General features: G+C 54.0%; 1 protein-coding gene across 3 annotated transcripts in view; it reads right to left on the bottom strand.

Annotated features, from left to right (window-relative positions):
* Cdh4 (cadherin 4) overlaps positions 1-19,652 on the bottom strand; it is a 500,103-nt gene that overhangs the window by 28,341 nt on the left and 452,110 nt on the right. For all 3 annotated transcript variants that reach the window (XM_052722882.1, XM_052722884.1, XM_052722883.1), the window contains exon 7: positions 13,222-13,394. In XM_052722882.1, the coding sequence (XP_052578842.1) occupies positions 13,222-13,394 (173 nt within the window). The remainder of the gene's footprint in view (positions 1-13,221; positions 13,395-19,652) is intronic.

Genomic DNA, 19,652 nt, shown 5'->3' with positions numbered 1-19,652 from the left:
GTGTGTATGTGTGTGTACAGCAGCCTGCCACTAGAGGGTGAGCTGGGCTTGCTTTTGGACAGCAGGACCCTGAGAGGAAAGCTAGTCCTGCAAGATGGGAGAAATACTGCAGGGACTCAGAAGAAGCCTGGATCGTCATGGCCAAGGCAGGCCAGCCATGCTCTAGATTCTACTGCCTGCCTCTGAGCCCATGTGGACCTCAGTTTGGTAGTCTCTGTCTCTGTAGTATCCCTCCATGGAGACAGATGGAGGTGCTGGGCACAGTGGCATGCTGTGTTCAGGATCACCCCCACTGGTCAACTGCTTTCCTGTGGAACCCCTTCCCCAGCTCACATAGGTACAGAGAGCAGGGCAAGTGCCCCTGGAGCTGGCCCTAGTATCAGCAGTGGAGCTGCAGTGACTTCATTAAAAAGCGATTTAACCATTTTCAAGTTTGAGAGCAGGAAGATAACCAGAGAGCAGCCATTCCTAGGGCTTTCACCCACCTCCCTGCAGCCCAGCATGCAAATTCTGCAGAACATCCATCAATAATGCATCGGTCGGCCTGTCCTAGAAAGCACCAAAGCTTCCCCAGCACATCCTCATATGCAGCATTCCCTGCATGCTCCCATATGCAACGTTCCCACCGTGTCCCCGTGTGCAGCACCCCCAGCATGTCCACTGTTGTCCAGCTGGGTGTGTTCTGTAGGTCAGGCCAAGCCCATGTCTGGGAGCTCCCAACTTCCCCTCCAGTGAGTATTGAGACTGTTTCACCCACAAGGCTGCAAGCATGCCTCCTACTCATTCTGGGCTCTCTGATCCTAGTAGGGGTCAGTATGGGGGGTATAAATTGAGGTGCAGAGCCTCATATAGAACATATAGAAACACATAGAACCCCTGAGTCCCTTCATTCTCCATTGAGGCCAAAGCCATTGCTGGTCACTCTGCTCTGAGAGGGTCTCTGGTCAGAGCTGTTCTGGGTCAGCTTCCCATGGTTTCTAGGGGTCATTCCCCTTGGGCTTTCCCACTGGTCATGGCTGGAACCTTTGCCTCCTCAGACACTGAGAAGTGGAGCAGCTGAGGCTGTCCCCTTGTGGCTCAGTATCTAGAGGCTGCTGTGTGCCCAAGAGTAATGAAGGGGTTTGTAGGGCTGCTGTGGGGCAGAGGGGCATGAAAGCACCATGGAGACGGAAAAGTTGGACCTCAGGTTGGCAGGCAACCTGGAAACCCCACTCCTGGGTGTGTATCTAAAGGCCCCAAACAAGTGTTCACACAAATGGTGTACACCAGTGTGCACACGGCACCATCCACAAAGGCCAACCAGCCCATGACGGGTACTTGAAACATGGTGTGTCCACATGATGGAGAATTACTCAACTATGAAAAGGAAAAGCATTTTGACACCTAGTATGCCCAGATGAACCCCAAAGCCATTATGTCAGGTGAAAACAGCCAGGCCCACAAGCCACAAGGATAGCCTCATTAGGGAAACGTGTTCACAACAGACAAGTCCACAGATAGCAGAGGCTGCCTACTGGGGTAAGAGAAAACGATAAATGGGGGTGACACCAGCACTGTAGGGCTTCTCTTAGGGGTGATAAAAATGCCCAGGAGCTAGGCAGAAGTGATGGATGTGCAACCCTGTGTGAGCCGAGTGCACTAAGAGGGTGAATTCCACAACATGTAAATAATAGCTCAGGGCGCTGGCACTAGACTGACTGCACATGTGTCCCTGAGAAAACACAACTCTTCTCAGAGGGGTGCACACAGCTCTTCCTCCCCACTACTGCTGCCTGTGGGGAACCAATGCAGGCTGTAAGCCTTGGCCTTGGAACACCATGGGGTGGGCTACCCAGCTCTGCTCTCACCAGCCACCCTGTCTCTTGGGACCCTGCTCACTATCCTCCATGGTTGCTAGGGGAATGCTGTTGGAGGTCCCAGGCTTCCATAGAGCCTCAGGGTGACACTTAGAGCAGGCTGAACCCTGTCATGGAGCTGTCCTGACCCCCTGCAGGTTGCTTTACCTATTCTGCTGCATCCCAGTGGCAGGAGGAGGTGATTCCTGTGTGTACAGACTGCCTGGGTCACATGAGTCTCCAGCAGCCCTGGGCCCCGGCAGCAGTGGCCTACAGTGTGGGAGAGTCCTTTGCCACGTCCTAGCTGCGGAGGCTTCCTTGCTTAGGGGTGGAATGGGGAAACTGTGTGCATGTCTCACAGGGTACCCAGGTTGGCTCTTGGTGAAGATTTGGCACCAAGAAGTTGCCTAAGTGCAGAGCTAAGGCCACCAGCAGAGCTCCCAGCAAGGGTGGACACAACATGGCCTGTGTCTTAGGCAAACCTCCACTGACTTGCTACAGTCCCTGAAATCTGGGCTTCCCTAGTTCCCTCACTCTAGGATATGAGTGAACACCAGGCTCTGGGGCTGGAGAGATGGCTCAGTGGTTAAGAGCATGTACTGCTCTTGCAGAGGACCCGAGTTTGATTCCCAGTACCCACATCAGGTGCCTCACTCCAGCTCCAGGGAATTGAACTCTTCTGACCTCTGCAGGTGGGCCTGCACTCACTTGCACACACACACACACACACACACACACACACACACACACACACACAAGTGCACAAACACTCCATATAATTAAAAATAATAAAATAAATCTTTAAAACAGCCCCCTCTCCCCAGTCCTGCCTGAAGCTTCTAGCTGCTGAGTCAAAGGACATGTTTCTTGCCCACACTTCAGCATTGCTTGCTGCAGCCTGGGGTGGGGACTCTCTGCTCCACCCCCTGGGGGGTGCTACAGAACCACTCAGGGCTCCTACCTGCCTAGTCCTGCTGCCAGCTCCTGGCATTGCCTATACGACTCCCGAGGGGGCTCCCCTCCTCTTTCCTCCCAGCCAGCAGCTCTTTCTGCTGCATCAAAAGCAGAGAAAATGCAACTCTTCTCAGAGGGTGCGCACAGCCCCTCCTCCCCACTGCTGCTGCCTGTGGGGAGCCAACAGCCTAGCAAGCCTCAGGCTGAAACACAATGGAGTCAGATCCTCTGCTCTGTTCTCACCAGCCTCTGTCTCTCTCCCTCTCTTCTCCATTGGGCACTACCCATGGCAATTGAAGGCTGTGGACTCTGCAAGGAATGAGGCTGGAGTGGCAGGAGCGTCCCTGCTTCAAGCCTGGAGGGCTGAGGGATCTAGGTGCCTTCTCAGCCCATTCTGGCAACTCCCTCCAGCTCTCAGGTGCCTCCTCCAGGCTGATGACTGAAACCGCAGGCTGAACACCGCTCTCCTTTCCTCTCCCCTTCTTCCTCACCCATGAGGTTCCTGTCTTTCCAAGGCTGATTCTAGGACAGCTCTTCCCATGAGGACTATTGACATTTGTAACTGGGTGACTCTGTTGTTGAATGTCCCATGCTCTATGGGGGTGCTGGGCAGTATCTGTAGACCCTGCCCCTGGGAGTTAGGGGTCAATCACAGACACCAGCAGTGTAGTAATATCCCAAGGGGACATTGTTTGAGAAGTAGGGCTCTAAGGAAGGAGGCAGGCAGAAATAAAGGAAAATGATCACTTCAGATAATGGCAAGGACTGTGCAACCATGGGCAGAGGATGGTAGGCATGGGGTGCTAATTGAATTAACTACTTCTGGTTAATATGCTTGGGGAGAACTGTTGCCAGAAGAGGGAATGCTTTCTGCTAAGGCCCTGGGAAAGGTGGTGTGTGTGTGTGTGTGTGTGTGTGTGTGTGTGTGTGTGTGTGTGTGTGTTTGCATGTATACGCTCCAGCAAGTTTGACCTGTGATGGAGAGTGCAGTCTTGAGGATGTAGAGGGATCAAAAGCAGAGTCTAGAATTACTCAGAGCAAGACAGGACACCATGGGGAGGTTAGAGGTGATGAGCATGGTCAGATCTGTGTCTGCACAGGGGGCTGAGGGACCGCAGAGTGAGGACAGAAGGAGATGGGAGCAGCTCAGCTCAACTGGGCTAGTGAGTGTCACCTGTCTGTGTGGCCTTGACCCAGCGTGGGGTCTGGAGTGAGACCTGGAAAAGGAAAGAACTACCCATAGGGTGAGCCTGTCTGAGCGGATGGGAAAGTGGGACCCAGGGAGTCTGCTGCCAGGACACGCATTACTGAAGGGGCACCTGTTCGGCTTCAGTCTGGAGACCTTGGTGCTCTGAGACCTTCTCACAGTGGTTGGGAGTGCTCCTGGAAGCAAACGGCAGCATGCACTCGATGCCACGAGAGCTAGCCTGGGGCTGGTGCCACAGGAAATGGGGTTGTAGACACTCCTGGCCTCCCAGTCCCTCCAGAGAAGTGTGCCCTGAGATGAGAGCCTCTACTGTGGAAGGGATCCAGATGATTTGTGTACAAAGCCTTTTGCTTAAACACCGGCAAAGTTCAAAGATAACAAATAGATACAGCGTCCATCTGTGGCTGCACCTGTCTCTCGCTGCTTGTCTGAGACCTCAGATCAGAACAATGGGCCCTGTGAAGGCTCTGCATGGAAGGAGGAGGCCCTGTTGTAACAAGTGATGTGGCCAGCCTGATGCTGCCATGGCTGCTCTGCACCCAACATCTGGTGATGGCCATAGGGGAAAGCCGAGGAAAGGTCTCGGTATCCAGACTGATGGAGAAACAGTGTGGATAGGTGCAGGGGCGAATGTGGCCGTGTGCCAGTACACCTTGCTTTCATAACAGGCACAGGTTGGACTTGGCATGTGGGCTGTGACTGGGTGATCCTGGGCTAATAAGCTATGGTCTGTCCTGCCACTTGTCTTGGGGAGCCCAGGAAGATCCTGAGCTGGGGACTGAGACCAGCCTGTCTGGCTCTGTCACCACCCCTTCACACATAGGGGCTAATGAAGGTCAGTTGGCCTCCATGGTGATCTCTCCGACCCCATGCCCTTGCTCTCTGGGGGCCCTTGAAAGAAGAGGTCAGAGGAGGGGAAAACAGGCAAGAGCAGAAAGCACGGACTCTCTTGAGCAAGCAGCGCAGTGGGTAGTGTGGGAGAGCGCCGGGAGTGGAGGTAGCCCAGGGGTCCTGTGGGGCTGCTGCCTCAAGAAGGGACTCTTCTTTGTTATTCTAGTGTTCTATCCCAGCTCTCCCCTCCCCTCCCCTGCTGACACCTGCCCCAGGCTCCCAGGGTTCCTTCTCAGCCTGGCCTGAATAACATGACCCCTCAGCAAGTCATGAACAGAATCCGTGCAGCCTCCTCGGTGCTCAGGCCTTCGCACTGCAGGCCCTTCCAGGCTCTACGGTAGGGTGTGGCTGCACCTCAGCCTTGGCCGGCAAGGACAGTGGTAAGGACTGGTACTGGAGCTGCTGGGTCCCCGGGTTTGGCTGCTGCCTGTGAGGGTGTCTGAAGAATTTGTCTTGTGTGGGGTTGGGAAGACAGTTGAGACAGGCTCTGGGGTTTGTTTCCGTCTTTGGAAAGGGGAGGACAGTGTCCAGCTTTCTCTGGCCCCTGTTTCTTCTGAGTTGCTGCCAAGTGGAGGTTGTAGGGAGATAGTGTCTGGAAAGCTCTGGAAACACTGTGAAAGAGGGGGCTTAAAAATCCCCACGCAGATGTCCTTGCCAATGACGTGTCACACATTTCCGAATGTGTCTGTACATTTTTGGACACGTCTGGATGTCATTGGGTTTTCTGGACATGTCTGAATATTTATGGATATTTTTGGAAGTGCCTGGATGTTTCTGGGTTTGCTGGGGTGTCGTCCTGCAGGCAGCCCCACCCTTGGGTGTGTATACATTACCATACACTGCTCTGCCCACACTGAGATGCTTTCCTGTAGAGCCAGTGATTAAAAATTCTTGGTTTGGGGTGCAGCTTACTGGTGGAGCTCTGGCCCAGCACAGGCAAGGCCCTGGGGTCAGTTCCCAGTACTGCAAAAAGTCCACAAAGCAAGCAGCTTCTCTCTTTCCTTGAGATGGCCAGAGAGAGGCTTTTCTGTCTCTACAACGCTCTGCAGAGCTTCCTCTCAGGCCTTACACGGTACCTGATGCCTTTACCATGGACCATTTGTCCTGCCTCTCTCTTGTGTTGACTGATGGCCTTCCACGGCCACAGCAGGTCCAACACACACACACACACACACACACACACACACACACACACACACACACCACACACACATATACACCCAGAGTGTGGTCATGGCTAGTAACTGCTTGGGGTGTGACTCTCCATCTGTGCCCTTCATGTCCCCGAGCCGGATTCTCATAAGGAAGACCTCAGCCCTGCTTCCTGCAAGGCTAGCTCAGGCCTGTCTTCTGGGAATAACAAAAAGGTACAGAAAAGCTTCCAAACTGGCCGGCCAGAGGCTAAGAAAGAACCCTGAGAGATGAGGCTTTCACCTCTTGGCAGGGACTCAGTGGTCTGTGGCAGCAAGGGCTGTGGAGATAGTCTTAGGGTATATGCACCACTGCCCACTTTTCTGGTATGTAGCTGGAGTATTGCCAATGCCTGATCAGGCTAAGGGGGTCTTCAGTAAGAACAGACCAGAAACCCAGAGCAAGATAAGATCACATCATGGCTTGCTTGGCCCCTTTCCTGGTAAATTAAGTGGCAGTGTTTCTGGTGTGGGACACAGTAATAACACAATGTCATCCTGTCCCCTCCTGTGCTGGCTCGGTCACATGACCTAGCCCCACGTTTCTTCCTTCCATAGCCCCTCTCCTCCACAGGCTCAGACTTCTTTCTTCTTTCCTTCAACCCACTGTCTGGTGGCTGTCTTCCTTGTGAGTCTCAAATTTTCCTCTGCCTGATTCTTACTGGACCCCAGTAGATCTGGATGCACCCCAGTCCATATGACCTTCCCAGGTCCTGATGCCACATCTGCAAAGATGCTTTTCCATAAGGGACAATGACGCTCCTGGCCTCCAGATGCTGGGTGAAGATGCATTTTGGGGGCCACCATTCAGTTCAGCACAGATGCTAAGTGAACCGGGGCTGTGGTTAGGCTATCACTCCAGGGACCCCGGGTCTCAAGCTGTTGGGGTCTCTCTTTCATTCCTGGCTCAGAGAGTTTCTGCTGTCCTGCATCCTGGGTTGGCTCTTTCATTTGGAGATGTCGGGTCTGTCTGTCCCCATCTGTGCCAACCTGGTAGGCTCGGAGGGCAGTTGGACAACACCTGGCTCATTGGCAATGGGGGTCCTAAGATAGGAAGGCCCTTGGATGAAGGTCCTTGGATGAAGGACCTTGGATGAAGTCAAAGCAAGCCCCACGCAGGCTGAGCCATGATTCTCAACATGGTTAATGGGTACGATAGGCTTTTGTGTCTGGCTGAGGAAGTGGGCCATGATACTATCACACCTTCCCAGACGCCTAGCTCTGTCTCTTCAGCACCACCCCAGCCCAATTTGAGTGATTTAGCACCCAGCTGCTGGGGACCGGTAGGAGGGAGACTTCTACCTTTCTACCCTTCCCTCCCTTCCACTGTGAGGGTACTGAGAGCCAAAATGACACCCCATCTGTATGTGGCCTGGGTGCTGCTGAGGCTCCTGTAGCCCTGAGAACCTGAAGCCTCATGGGTACAAGGGTTCTTCTCTGATCCTCTTGGTGTGTGTAGCCACGACTGAACTGGAGGTCAGTAGTATGTCCTGTGGCTCAGCCTCCCCTGTCATTTAGGGGCCTGGTCTCTAGAGTGTCATCTGTCCCTCAGACCTTGGACTGGCCTTCCCTCTGACTCCTGGCCGCTGTCTTCTGGTTGGGCATTGCTTTGTCTGTTCTGGACCTTTGGAGACCAGTCAGCTGCGGATTGTGACTCTCCTACAGCTGTAGGCTTCAGAGCTTGTGGTGCTTGGCATATGTGAGAACCTCAGACTGTGGGCCTGCCAGTAGGTCTGTTCACAGGGAGGTGATGCCCTGATGGCTCCAGCCTGCCATCATGGCCTGTACTCTGACCAGCAGCTGGCATGGGCTCAGGTGGGGACTCATCACCAGTCATCAGACTGAAGATGTTTTCAGGGTGTCCTCAAGGGATGCTCACACTCACAAGAGGCCACAAGAAGGGACAGCTATCTTTCCTTAGTATGTTGACTTTTGCATGTGGCACTAGAGGGCAGAGTGAATGGCCAAAGAGCCGTGGTGGCTCCGGGGCACAGAGCTGACCGTGCCTGGAGGCTTCTTGTCCCCAGACCCTCAAGTTCCCTGTCCTGTCGATGCCTTAGGAGTTTCATGACATCAGCTAAAATGCCCCCTCTGACTTCTGTGCTGTCTGTTGACACCGATGGGGGCAGAGAAAAGGGAAGGGCACAGAGGAGTCTGAAGGCCGAGGACAGACCCTGGTGTGTAGGGGAAGCTGAAAGAGTCCTTTGGCACAGTGCAATGTCACTTAGTGCCCCAGTGGCTTCAAGGATCATTTGCAGGAATGTGGGGGACAGGCCAGCAGCTGAGGCTCAGGAAGGCTACAGCCTGCTTCAGAGCAGGCCTTCCCCGCCACATCGTGGGGTGGAGCCCTGCTATTTCCTTCTTTGGGCTGACTTCTTTTCTACCAAAGAGAGGTAGCTTTTGTGATAAGAAAAAAAATCAATAGATATTACCACAGAAAAGGCTTGTTTCTGCGTGGATCCGATAGCACAGCATGGCTGGGACCACGGGAGCTGCATTCCTTGAAGCCTGGGAGGAGAAGGGGCCCATGGCTGCCATGCACCCCACACTTGAGTCAGGAGACATTTGGCAGGTGGAAAGCAGAGCCCGGGCAGACTGACAGCGTCTGTGTGGGGTTTGCTCTGTGCTGACTCCCTCCACTCCCTCCCATTTTTTGGAGGGAACAGAGTGCTTTCAATCTGACATGAGCGTTTCAGGAGTTTAAAGAAGTATAGGAGGGGGCTGGTTTGGCATTTCTCAGGGTCTTTTCCAACCCTGGATAATTAACCTGGCCCACTGTGTTGGGGAGAAATTTGAGGCTGAGGAAGGCGACCAGCCGATGGTCACCATGTGGTGGGACCTGAACTGGATGGAGCCATGGCAGTGAAATCAGCCTCACGGAGGGCAGCATGGACATGTGAGCGCAGTATGGCGAGCTGCTAATCATGAAGCTCAGCAATCAGCCTCCCACTCCCCACCCCCCACCTCCGAAGCATGGCTCTCACCTTCAGAGCAGCCAAGAGTGGCGCTCAATCTTCTTATTAGGCCATAAATATTCTAATTAGGGAACGTGGGAAGATGAGCGGGATTAGCAGGTGGGGCAGGGACCAGAGAGGCACTTGAGCCCTTTGTACCTCATCTGAGTTTCTCCTGACATTTAATCACATAGAAGCACTCACTTCATACAGCTCTCCTAATTAGACACATGGCAATCGTGCTTGTGGGCTTCCCACTTCCTAAGGATAGCTGCCTGCTTGAGCCGGAAGTGGGTCCAGAAGGGACCTGTTCATGGTACCCTCCCCAAAGACTGCCTGTTGCGTGGTGGTGGACAGGATGTGCTTACAAGAGAGAGATCTGGCTGTGTTCGTGTATAGGTGGGGCAGGTGGTGGGTGTGGTGGAGAAACGGCCCTCTAAGACCTGCCACACAGTCTGAAGCTTCTGTGGAGACAAATGGCTTCTTGGGCAAGTAATGCCTTGGCTCTGGCTCTGTCCTGTGCTAACAGTTGCCACTGCCCCCTTCCCAGTTCACAGATGCCTGGGGACAGTTAACCAATGTGCCAGGAGGTGTCTGTGCGAGGCTAGTGTACCACAGAGACCTGCAGGGCAGGGCCCTCAGAGCACAGGGCACATACCTGTTCCAGAAGAGTGTGTCTATGAGAGCTCGTCCCCTCCAGAGACTCTGTGCTCACCAGTGGCCTGTGTCTATGAGAACTCCCTCCCACCAGTAGCCCCCACCCCAGAGGCTGAGAACCTGAGTAGAGAACTTGAAAAAGAACATTCTGGAGGCTTCCCACCCCCAGGGAGTTCCCTTCCACTGGGAAGAAGAAATGAGGAGGAGGGAAATCAGGGAGAAGAGGGATGAGGGAGGGGGGAAGAGGGATGAGGGAGGGGGGAAGAGGCATAAGGGAGGGGGAGGAGGGATGAGGGAGGGGGGAAGAGGCATAAGGGAGGGGGAGGAGGGATGAGGGAGGGGGAAGAGGGATGAGGGAGGGGGAAGAGGGATGAGGGAGAGGAAGAGGGATGAGGGAGGGGGAAGAGAAATGAGGGAGGGGAAGAGGGATGAGGGAGGGGGAAGAGGGATGAGGGAGGGGGAGGAGGGATGAGGGAGGGGGAGGAGGGATGAGGGAAGGGGAAGAGGGATGAGGGAGGGGGAAGAGGGATGAGGGAGAGGAAGAGAGATGAGGGAGAGGAAGAGGGATGAGGGAGGGGGAAGAGGAATGAGGGAGGGGGAGGAGGGATGAGGGAGGGGGAGGAGGGATGAGGGAGGGGGAGGAGGGATGAGGGAGGGGGAGGAGGGATGAGGGAGGGGGAGGAGGGATGACAGAAGATGGAGAAGATGGAGAGAGAAGGGAGGGGAAGAGCAGGAGGAAGGGGTGCTGGAGAGATAAAGAAGGAAGGGGTTGGTATCACTGAGCCCTCTAGCATCCACTCTCCCAGATACCACACCATCACCAGGTGGGGGTGGCTAAGTGACATCTCAGGCTAAATTGACAGGTCCCTTGATGGAGCCAAGCCTTTGAGCCCTCAGCCTGGTGAGTACTTGGTGCTGGGCACACAGGGGCAGTTTCTCCAAGGGAAGAGACTGGATTCCATGGCAACAAAATGGAAGAACTTTGTGTGGCTCATAAGGTGTCCTGGGCACCAGTTCTATCTCCAGTTCACAAAGGCAGCCAGCCAAGCTCCAGTGATCCATGGGAAGATTGGCCCAGATGCTGGTGTTCTGGATCTGGCTTGAGAAGACAAGTGTGGCCAGGGGAAGGCCCAGGAGTCTAGGCACCTATGACTCCAGATGGTCGGTCATAGACAGGACTTTCTGTGCCTGGACCCTGGGGACCAGTTCCTGGCAGGGACTGTCTAGGGCCCTGCGGTGTCTCTAAGCCCTCTCATGCACTGTCCCCAAGGTACACACGGTTACTGCTCCCCTCCTGGAAGAACACGTGGAGTCAGGGCCCGACTCTGTTTCTTCATTGCCTGGGTAACAGTGCAGGACACAGATGAGATGCTCAGCACTCACAGTGGAGCGTGCTCTGTATCATCCTCTACCCATGTATTACAGGCTTTGCTTGGAGCCCTGCTGCCTTTTTTTGTGACAATGTCTACTGATGTGCCTACGAGGCCTCCTTCTCTAGCCCTCATACCTGGATGGGTCTCCTTTGTACCCTGTACCTCCTTATTGGGCCTTGTCATGGTCACCCTTTCTGCTCTCTCTGAACATAAGGAAGGCCAGATCCTCCCAGCTAAGGACAGCATGCTAAATGCAATCATTTTTGTTTGAAATTTAATCTAGTGCCTATCCCTGGTGGCTCTCACGCCTCCAGAACTTCACGGAGTTAAGCCTGAAGCCAGCTGCATCCTTTAGACAGCAGCCCCTAGTTCATCCCTACTCAACTGTTGTCTGTTTGCTGTTTCCTCTCCATCACTTGGTTCTGTTTCTCGAGGATGAGATGGAAATGGTGGAAAGAAGAGAATTTTGCTGGAATTGAACAGTATCAATTAAGTCATTGAGGAAGACAGGAGAAAGCAGGTCACCACAGTGTCCCCGACCAGCCCTAGAGGAGGAGAAGGAGAAAGAGAAGGAGGAGGAGGAGGAGAGGGAGGAGGAGAAGGAGGGGAGGAAGGAGAAGGAGGAGGAAGAGGAAGAGGAGGAGGAGGAGGAAGAGGAGGAGGAGGAGGAGGAGGAGGAGGAGGAGGAGGAGGAGGAGGAGGAAAACACTGAGGCTGAGGCCTGCTCCATCATGCCTGCCCATGCTGGGCTCAGTTTCTCCTTGGAGAAGCACTGGGATAGGTTGGATGTCTAAGGCAAGCTCAGCCACGTACCCTGCCAACTGCCAACCCCAGCTGCATATAACACCCCCTAATGTTTCTCTGTCTTCATCAAACACACACACACACATGCACACACACACACCTCTGACCCTTAGAGCCCAAAGGCCAGCACTGTCATCCCTTTGCAGAAGAAGCTGCTGTGACTGGGCTCAGTGTCCTCTTACATGCTTGTGGTCATACAGCCAGCGAAGGCCACACCTCAGCTGAGTCCAACCCACACCGTCTCCGAGGCCATTACCCCTTCCTTCCATGCCACACAGCTACAAAGGGTCACCGTCCAAGTACCACCCTGTGCACCGCCTCTTACAACTTAGACGGTCAGGGATAGTGTGAATTTTCCAGAGAGCTCTGAGTTTTAGAACCAAGATGGAAAAGAAGGCCTCAGGTGCCCCATAGCTTGCAGACCTGCCAGATTCCCCGGGTGTGAGCACTCCTAGGGAGGAGACCTGCTACTTTCCTGCCAGTTTGCTCCCACATCATATCACCATGAGCCCCTAGTTATAGCTGAGCAGCCCAGGCCTGTGAAGACCTGCAGACCCCGACAGTGAGGCTGTGGAGCTTTCAGAAGTTTGAAACGGGAACAGCCGGGCCACCAAGACAGAGTACTGCTAGGAGGCTGCTGCCACACTTCTACAGAGGAGCCCCCAAATTGTGGGTGCCTCTCTGGTCAGCGGGGCCCTCCCTCCTGGTCCCCAGTGAGTATTTTACATCTGTGGTGTGGCCGGCCTCTGTGGTCTCAGGGTACACAGAAAGCCAGACTGTGGTGAGGGCAGACAACACTGTCCACACACTGCTGGCTGTGGGCTGTCTGTAGGGGCTGTCTGCAGATCTTCCGGACCCTGAAGTGGACCGGACAGGATAGGTGGTCAGTTCTACGATTTCTGGTGGGTTTTTAGCTGGTCTACCTCTCTCACACACATGCCAGGTCATAGAACCCTTTCTAGGTAAGTGACCATCTGTCTCATGATCTGGGCAGGGCTTGGTGTCCAGGAAACACCCTCTTGTGCCTGTTATGTCCTGGAGGGTGCACAGCTACTCACTTGTGGTGGTTGAGCATATCTAGGTCAGCTCAGGGAGGCAGGCTTCAAAGGACCCCAGATCTGGAGTACAGTGGTGACAGGGTCCTGAGAACTAGGGAGTCCATCCCAGCCTTTCCAGGACCCTGCTGTGATGTTACACTTGGCTTGCTCAGGGTGTCAGCTGGTGACTGCCCAAAGCAGCAAGGTGAGCGCCCTCTAGTAGGCAGGAGTCAACATGGAGCATCATGTGGATCACTTTCTAATCGTGCATTTGGATCACAATACTCGCTGCTCCCATGTGGCCCACAACCCATCTCACCTCCCGGTCCAGGCCTGCTGCCACTGTCACGATGTCCCCTGTTTCACTGTTGATGGTGAACATGTTCTGGGACGGACTCTGGGGTGTCTGGGTGACGATCCGGTACCGCACCATACCATTGGCCGTAGTACTGTCATCGGCATCATTGGCTGTGACAGTCATCACGTATGTACCTGGAACAGACATCAGGTCAGACGGGGACAGTGTGCTCCCCAGACACCCAGGGCAGACATCTCCAGTGGATCCCAGGGCTCTTGATGCAGCAGCATGTGCCTGCAGCATCCTTCCCCGAAGTGTGGCCTGGGTGCTGCCATTTGTCTGAGGTAGCTCAAGAGCAAGCCTCCTCACCACTCCACAGCACCCGAGAGAGCCCTCCTAAGCTCTCGGTTCCCCTGACTCTGTTCTGAACTTCTCCTTGTTGTGCAGAGGGCAGGGCAGACCTGGAAGAGGAAGTGTTTTGTTCAGTTTTGGGGGAGCTGAATCAGGACTGCCAATGCCCTGAGCCACAGGACCTGAGGCTGGTGAAGAGTGAGTCCGGTGCAAGGCTGCTTACTGAGGACCAACTGATCCTGCACCAAGTCTTGCTGGTGGGGTATATATAAACGGAGGGGCTCCATAAAGAGGTTGTTATTGAAATACAAATCACACACATAAAGTTTGTCCTTGAACAAAACAAGCCCAAGGTTTTGATAACCTCATGAAACTGAACATAACTGTCTCCACCACCTAACTGCAGAAGGCAATCCTCACCCTGAGGGAAAGCCACTTGTCACTCTGTCCCCCTCCCAGCCTCCTCTCTGCTTGCTATTTCCCCAGATTTGCCTGTTCCAGGCACTCCATGTGAGTGATGTCGTGTAACCTGTGGCCTTCTGTGTCTGGCTTCTTTCACCAAGCCTAGAGCTTTTGACCCTCCCTCCTTTTTTATGACTGAATACTACTCCATTGTGTGACTGAGAAAAGCCACTCTACACCTACTGACGGAACACTTTTGGAATACTAGACATCATCATACCATGTACTTAGTTTTATGAATGAGGTCATCCAGAAAAATGACATCCCCTCCTTTTCACTACTACTGAGAAAGGCAACCCAGACAGGCAGAGACACTGAACTGAAAATTAACAGTGCTTCTAGAGAAGAAGTGAGGCCATATCCATGAAAGGACACACAGGTTAACTGAGTGAGAAGGTGGACTGTAGCCATTCCCCATAGCACGTGCCTGTGATCTCGGTACCCAGGACGCTGAGGCTGGAGGATTGCCACCAATTTGAGTTTGGTCAGGTCCCAGGCTGCACAGTAAGACTCTCTCACTCTCTCTCTCTCTCTCTCTCTCTCTCTCTCTCTCTCTCTCTCTCACACACACACACACACACACACACATACACACACACACACACAAAAAAAAAAAAACTAGCAAAAAAATGTGGCCTGCAGAGGGGGCAGGAAAAGCCTCTCTGAGAGAGAAGGAATTGGGATGTGGACCCAGGCCACGGAAGCAAAGGTCCTGGGGGAGAGCTCTGCCTGTGGAGAACAAGTGGGTAGACCAGACGCTGGGCTGGGTGTGTCCTCAAGTCACGGAGTTCGTATCCAGGAGGATGGAGGGCGGAGTTTGTTTAGTACGTTCGTAACAGAGAACTGGCTACATAAACTAGGGCAGGTGCCTGCTGTGACTGGACAAGCCTGGAGATGCTGGAGGAGAGCACTCAGGACAGAGCTCCATGGTGTACAGTGAAATGGATTCCAGTTTCCACACTGGGTCCACTGAGGCCAACTCCGGGCTTTGAAATAACGTGTGTGACACAGAGGACAGAGACTGGTGCACACAACCGCACACACAACCCGTAACAGGTGTGTTAGGCGTGTGGCATGCTAGGCAAGATCTGGCCATTTTCTTTAGTCCGTTTAAGAGTGAGGAAATGTCACTTGGGCATCAGAAGATAGAATGTGTGTGAGGAGTGGGAAGGAGAAGGGAGGGAGGAAGGGAGGGAGGGAGGGAGGAGGGGAAGGAGAGAGATGGGGGAGAGGAACGGGGTAGAGAATGGGAGGAAGGGGGAGAGGCCAGCGGAGCGGGGCATGGACACTGAAGTTACTGAGGAACACAGAGGGTTTCTAGAGCCTAAACCACAATTTGGAAATGGTGAGACCTGGCTGTGTTCATGGCTAGCCTGTAGGGTGAGGTGAGAATGCTCCAGGCTTGAACACTTTGAGCCAAAAGGAAGAAGCAGGTCCATGGGTTGCCATGGTAACGACCCAGGAACATTCCCAGCCCTGGGGGCAGAGCAAAGGCTCAGCAGTTTTAGTTTTTCTTTCTGAAAGGTGCAGAGAGAAGAGGAGGAGAAGGATGGACTGACTCCCTTTTGAAACCTGGAAAGCAGCCCTGGCTGGGGAAGTAGCCTCCGCTGTGTTGCCAAGGGACGGTCTAGACCCCAACGGCCCCTGTACTGTGCCCTCAGCAGGCCCTTGAGGGTGTCTGACAGTCTGAGGGGCAGGCTCCCGGGCAGCCTCTGCCATTGTTTACTTCTTGCGAGCCTCAGCATAACCCTCATGCTTGAGAGGGGGTTGCCCTCTCTAACTCGCCCCTTCTTGGATCTCTCGCTCCTTCCTCCCAGTGTACACCACAGAAGAGCTACTTTCTCCCACAGAGGTGAAGGCTGCCTCTCTCCCTCCTCCTGCTCCTGCACCTCTGTTGTCCTTCCAATCACTTGAACCACTGCAGCCTTCCTGTGACTTCCAGGCCTCCATCCTCGCCCCTCTGTTCCCTCCTGAGATCTAGGACTTCCTCCCTCTGACCAACACTGTCCACTATTCTCTGGGTCCTCTGCACAGGTTCAGAAGACCTCTGTGCCAGGTGGCTTCTCCCCTGCCTCAGTCTACTCTACCATTTAATGGCCCCTCCTCACTCCTGGGCCCTCCCCTGCCTCTGCTTCCCACAGCTTTGTTGGGAGCTGCTGCACAACTGTCCTGCATTCCTCACTGTCTCCAGGGGTGGTGATGAGCTCAGGTCACATCCGTCCAGCCAAACCCCAAGGCGCAGGGTGCAAAGGAGTGAAGATGTTCACTGCAGGGTGTGTGAGCAGACAGACAGAAGGAGAATGAGAGGGCCGAGAAGTGCAGAGTTAGAGAGGACAACCACCTCTCAAGTCCTCTCTGGGGACTGTGGGAGGGAGGTGTGGCCATCTGAGAACCATCCCAGGACCATGCAGAAAAGCCACATGCAGTCAGCCAGAAGGTGACAGAAAAGGAGACATCAGCAGAGAGGGCCAGGACACAGGCTGGGCAACGGCTGTGGGGGCAGAGACATCCTTTCATCACAGGGAGGGATGGTCTGCACTGCCTCATGGCCACGCTGGGAGCATAACTTATATATAAAGACCCATGTCTGACCCCAACAAAGGTATGTGGAGGAGCAGATTCAATAGCCCTTCCACAGGGCTTCCCAAACAGGCTTTCACTTGTAAACACACCACCGTAGAAGCAGCTAGTAGCCTTAGTCACAGAGAAGCGCTAAGAAAGGTCTAGAAGTCCTGGGAGCAGTTGCTGGCTGCATCAGCATCCCAAAGATGGCAGCTCTCCAGGCACCCACAGGACATCATTGCCACCAGGGGCTTGGTTTTGGGTGTGGAACTGGGGTGACACAGCCATCCCTGGTGACTTAGCCCAGGAGAGAGCTTGCTGCTGGCTTGCCTGTGGCTGTCTCATGTCTCCAGAGTGACTGAATCCACACCACAGTCTCCTGGATCCTGGGTCTAGAGTATGAATGTCACAATGACCCTTCACAGCACGGTGTTCCCTTGCTTCCCCAGCGGAGTATGTTGAGTTCTGCACAGCTGAGTTACGGAGCGTTCAGTGAGCTGGATTTATTGGTCTCAGCAGGGAAGTGGGTGAATTTATTGCTATGCAGGACCCTTGAATCCCACAGACAGATGCACGGCCTTGGTGTGTGCTGGGAGGCCATGTCCTGAGTTATGGCTGCTGCCAGTGGCCTGGGGAGGACCATAGGTGGCACACATTTTTCTCCAGATTCTTGACTTTTGCTTGCATTTATTTGCAGGCCCAGTGCTGAGTCTGGGGCCTGGATCCTGTAAGGGAGGGTGCCTGGGTCTTACTCAGCCGGGGTGTGAGAGATGTCCTGGATAGAGTGTTGAGGGAGGATGCAGAGAATGTCCACACTCATTTGCAGGCCTCTGTGATCCTTGCTAAGGTCCCGGCGTTGTTCCCTCTGGCTTGGGGACAGGGCTAGTGGTCAGCCCGTGTCATCAGCAGGGCTCTGGATTCCTGGCACTGGCTTGTCTTGTCCTGCAGTTTTCGTTTTTATTTGGAGTGTCTTCACTGGGCCCAAGAAGCCACCTGTTTAGAAGGGCCTTGTCTCCCGACACAAAGGCAACAAGGGTAGGTAGGAGCTGGAGGCCGGAGGCGTCCAGGCTGGCCAGCCACACCCACAGGAGAGCACACTTACCCTGCAGGGGACCTCGCCTACACTCCAGGCTTGGCGGGAAGGCTGGGGAACTCTGAGTTTGCTGTCTGTGTCCTGGGGACTTCTTAAACAGTGCCTAGCAATGCTCAGATGGAGGTCCATTGCTTGGAAGGTCCCAGAAGAGGAGGGGGAAGCACTGGATTTCCAGTGCTTTGCCTGAAGGGGTCTGTGCTTGTCTCTTGGGATCACTGTAGCAGAGTGTCCCTGATAGAGGTTACACAGTGTTTGCCCCCACAGGCTGAGCCCATCCAGCATTAAGGGATGGGCAGATTGCTCTCCTTCCTGAGGCCCCAAAAGCTTTTCAGTTGCTGGAGGTGGTCACCAGGTCCAGGGGTCCCTGGCCACACCCCTCCAAACTCTGCCTCTGTCCTCACTGGTGTGTCAAGTATCTATGTCCCCCTCCCATCGGGGATTGACTAGCAACGTTTGCAGAGTCGACCCCCTGTTCTTAAGTAGGTCATGCTCTGAGGTTCTGTGGGCACCTGAGTTTGGGAGTCCAACCTTGTACCCATTCTTTATAGAGACTGCATGGAGGATGGGGCTGGGCTTGATACTGACTCCAGGGACAAATCACAGGGAGCTATGGCCATTGTGTGACATGTGTCTGGATTGCCTGGTTGACTTCAGAGGCCAGGCTGGGCTTGGAGCTCAGATGGGTCATCCTCAGTTCCAGATCTGAACCTGGCCATGCCCTCCCTCAACTCGCTGCCACGTTGCCTCTTGCAGTCCCAGGCTCTTCTTTTGGAAGCTGGAGCCGAAGGTGCCTCATGTCTTGGTCTGCAGAAGATTGAACTAAGTTCTGAGTTCAATGCCATTCCAGTGGATACCACAGAGCCAGCGAGGCCATGCCTCCCTCTTGTGTGGTGAGCAGGTGCCCAGTGCCCCCTGCCGACCCTTCTTTTTCCCACTGGGTGAAGTCTGAAGTCGCAGCATTTACCCACTGCAAAGCCAGACTACCAACACAACGGCAGGGCTGGTAGCCGCCTGCTCTGCACTGTGTGGGGAACACCCACCTGAGCCACATCTGTGCTGACCTGGGCGCTAGGCAGGGAAAGAGACGGGAGCCACTTTTCCAGAGTTTTCCCTGGAGGCCTCCACAGCCCCCTCTTCCTGCAGAAAGACTTGGATCTTTCCGGTGAGCAGCCAGGCAAGCCGAACTAGCCACTTTTCTCTGGGCTCAGGGGTGGCCTGCCTCTCACCTGGAGGTGATGACCTCTCTCCTCCAAACTGGCAAGTAGTGGGAGAGCACCGAGGACTCCCGGCTCTGCTCTCCTTGGAACCCATGTACCACGCTGCCACACGCCTTAAAGGATTAATTTCACAAGCCTTAAATTGCAGTTTAATTTGAAAACTAATTCAGCCCCATAATTGGCTTTCTGCTCAAATCACTGAGGCTAAAGATTTAAATTCTTAATATTCAGATGACTTTCAAGTATCTAGTGCCATCTGTGCATCAGGCCGTGGCATTAATCTAGGGGGACTTCCACCGGCGTAGAAATGAAATAAATAAATACAGGGGCTTGCTAATAGAATAATCTGTTCAAGCCAGAGCCCTGCCTGGTACAGATGAGCGCTTCCTTCACCGCACTCCACAACTTGTAGATTCTTCTGCTGTGTCACATTTTTTTAAGTGACATCAATTTCAGCATTTACAAATGTGGTCTCCACACGATACAAAGGGGGCAGGGTGTGCGGTGAGTTAAAACAGTCGATCGAGAGGTCAAGAGGCATCTTTGCTTGGGCAGTTTGAGAAATGGTACTTCAAGTTGGCTGTGGGCTTTCTAGCCAGAAGCATGGCAACCATTCTGTGGCCAACCTGGGGTGCCCCAGAAAGGAGGTGGAGGCTGGAGAGATGGCACAGTGGGTGAGGAGCTTTCTGCACACGCATGAGGACCTGAGTTCGAATCCCCGGGGTCTATATAAAAGTCAGATGCAGTAACACTCACATCTGTAATCC

This window comes from Peromyscus californicus, unplaced genomic scaffold (assembly GCF_007827085.1).
Source record: "Peromyscus californicus insignis strain IS unplaced genomic scaffold, ASM782708v3 Scaffold_7__1_contigs__length_154581171, whole genome shotgun sequence".
Taxonomy (NCBI): Eukaryota; Metazoa; Chordata; class Mammalia; order Rodentia; family Cricetidae; genus Peromyscus; species Peromyscus californicus.
This window is presented reverse-complemented; position numbering and strand designations above follow the sequence as displayed.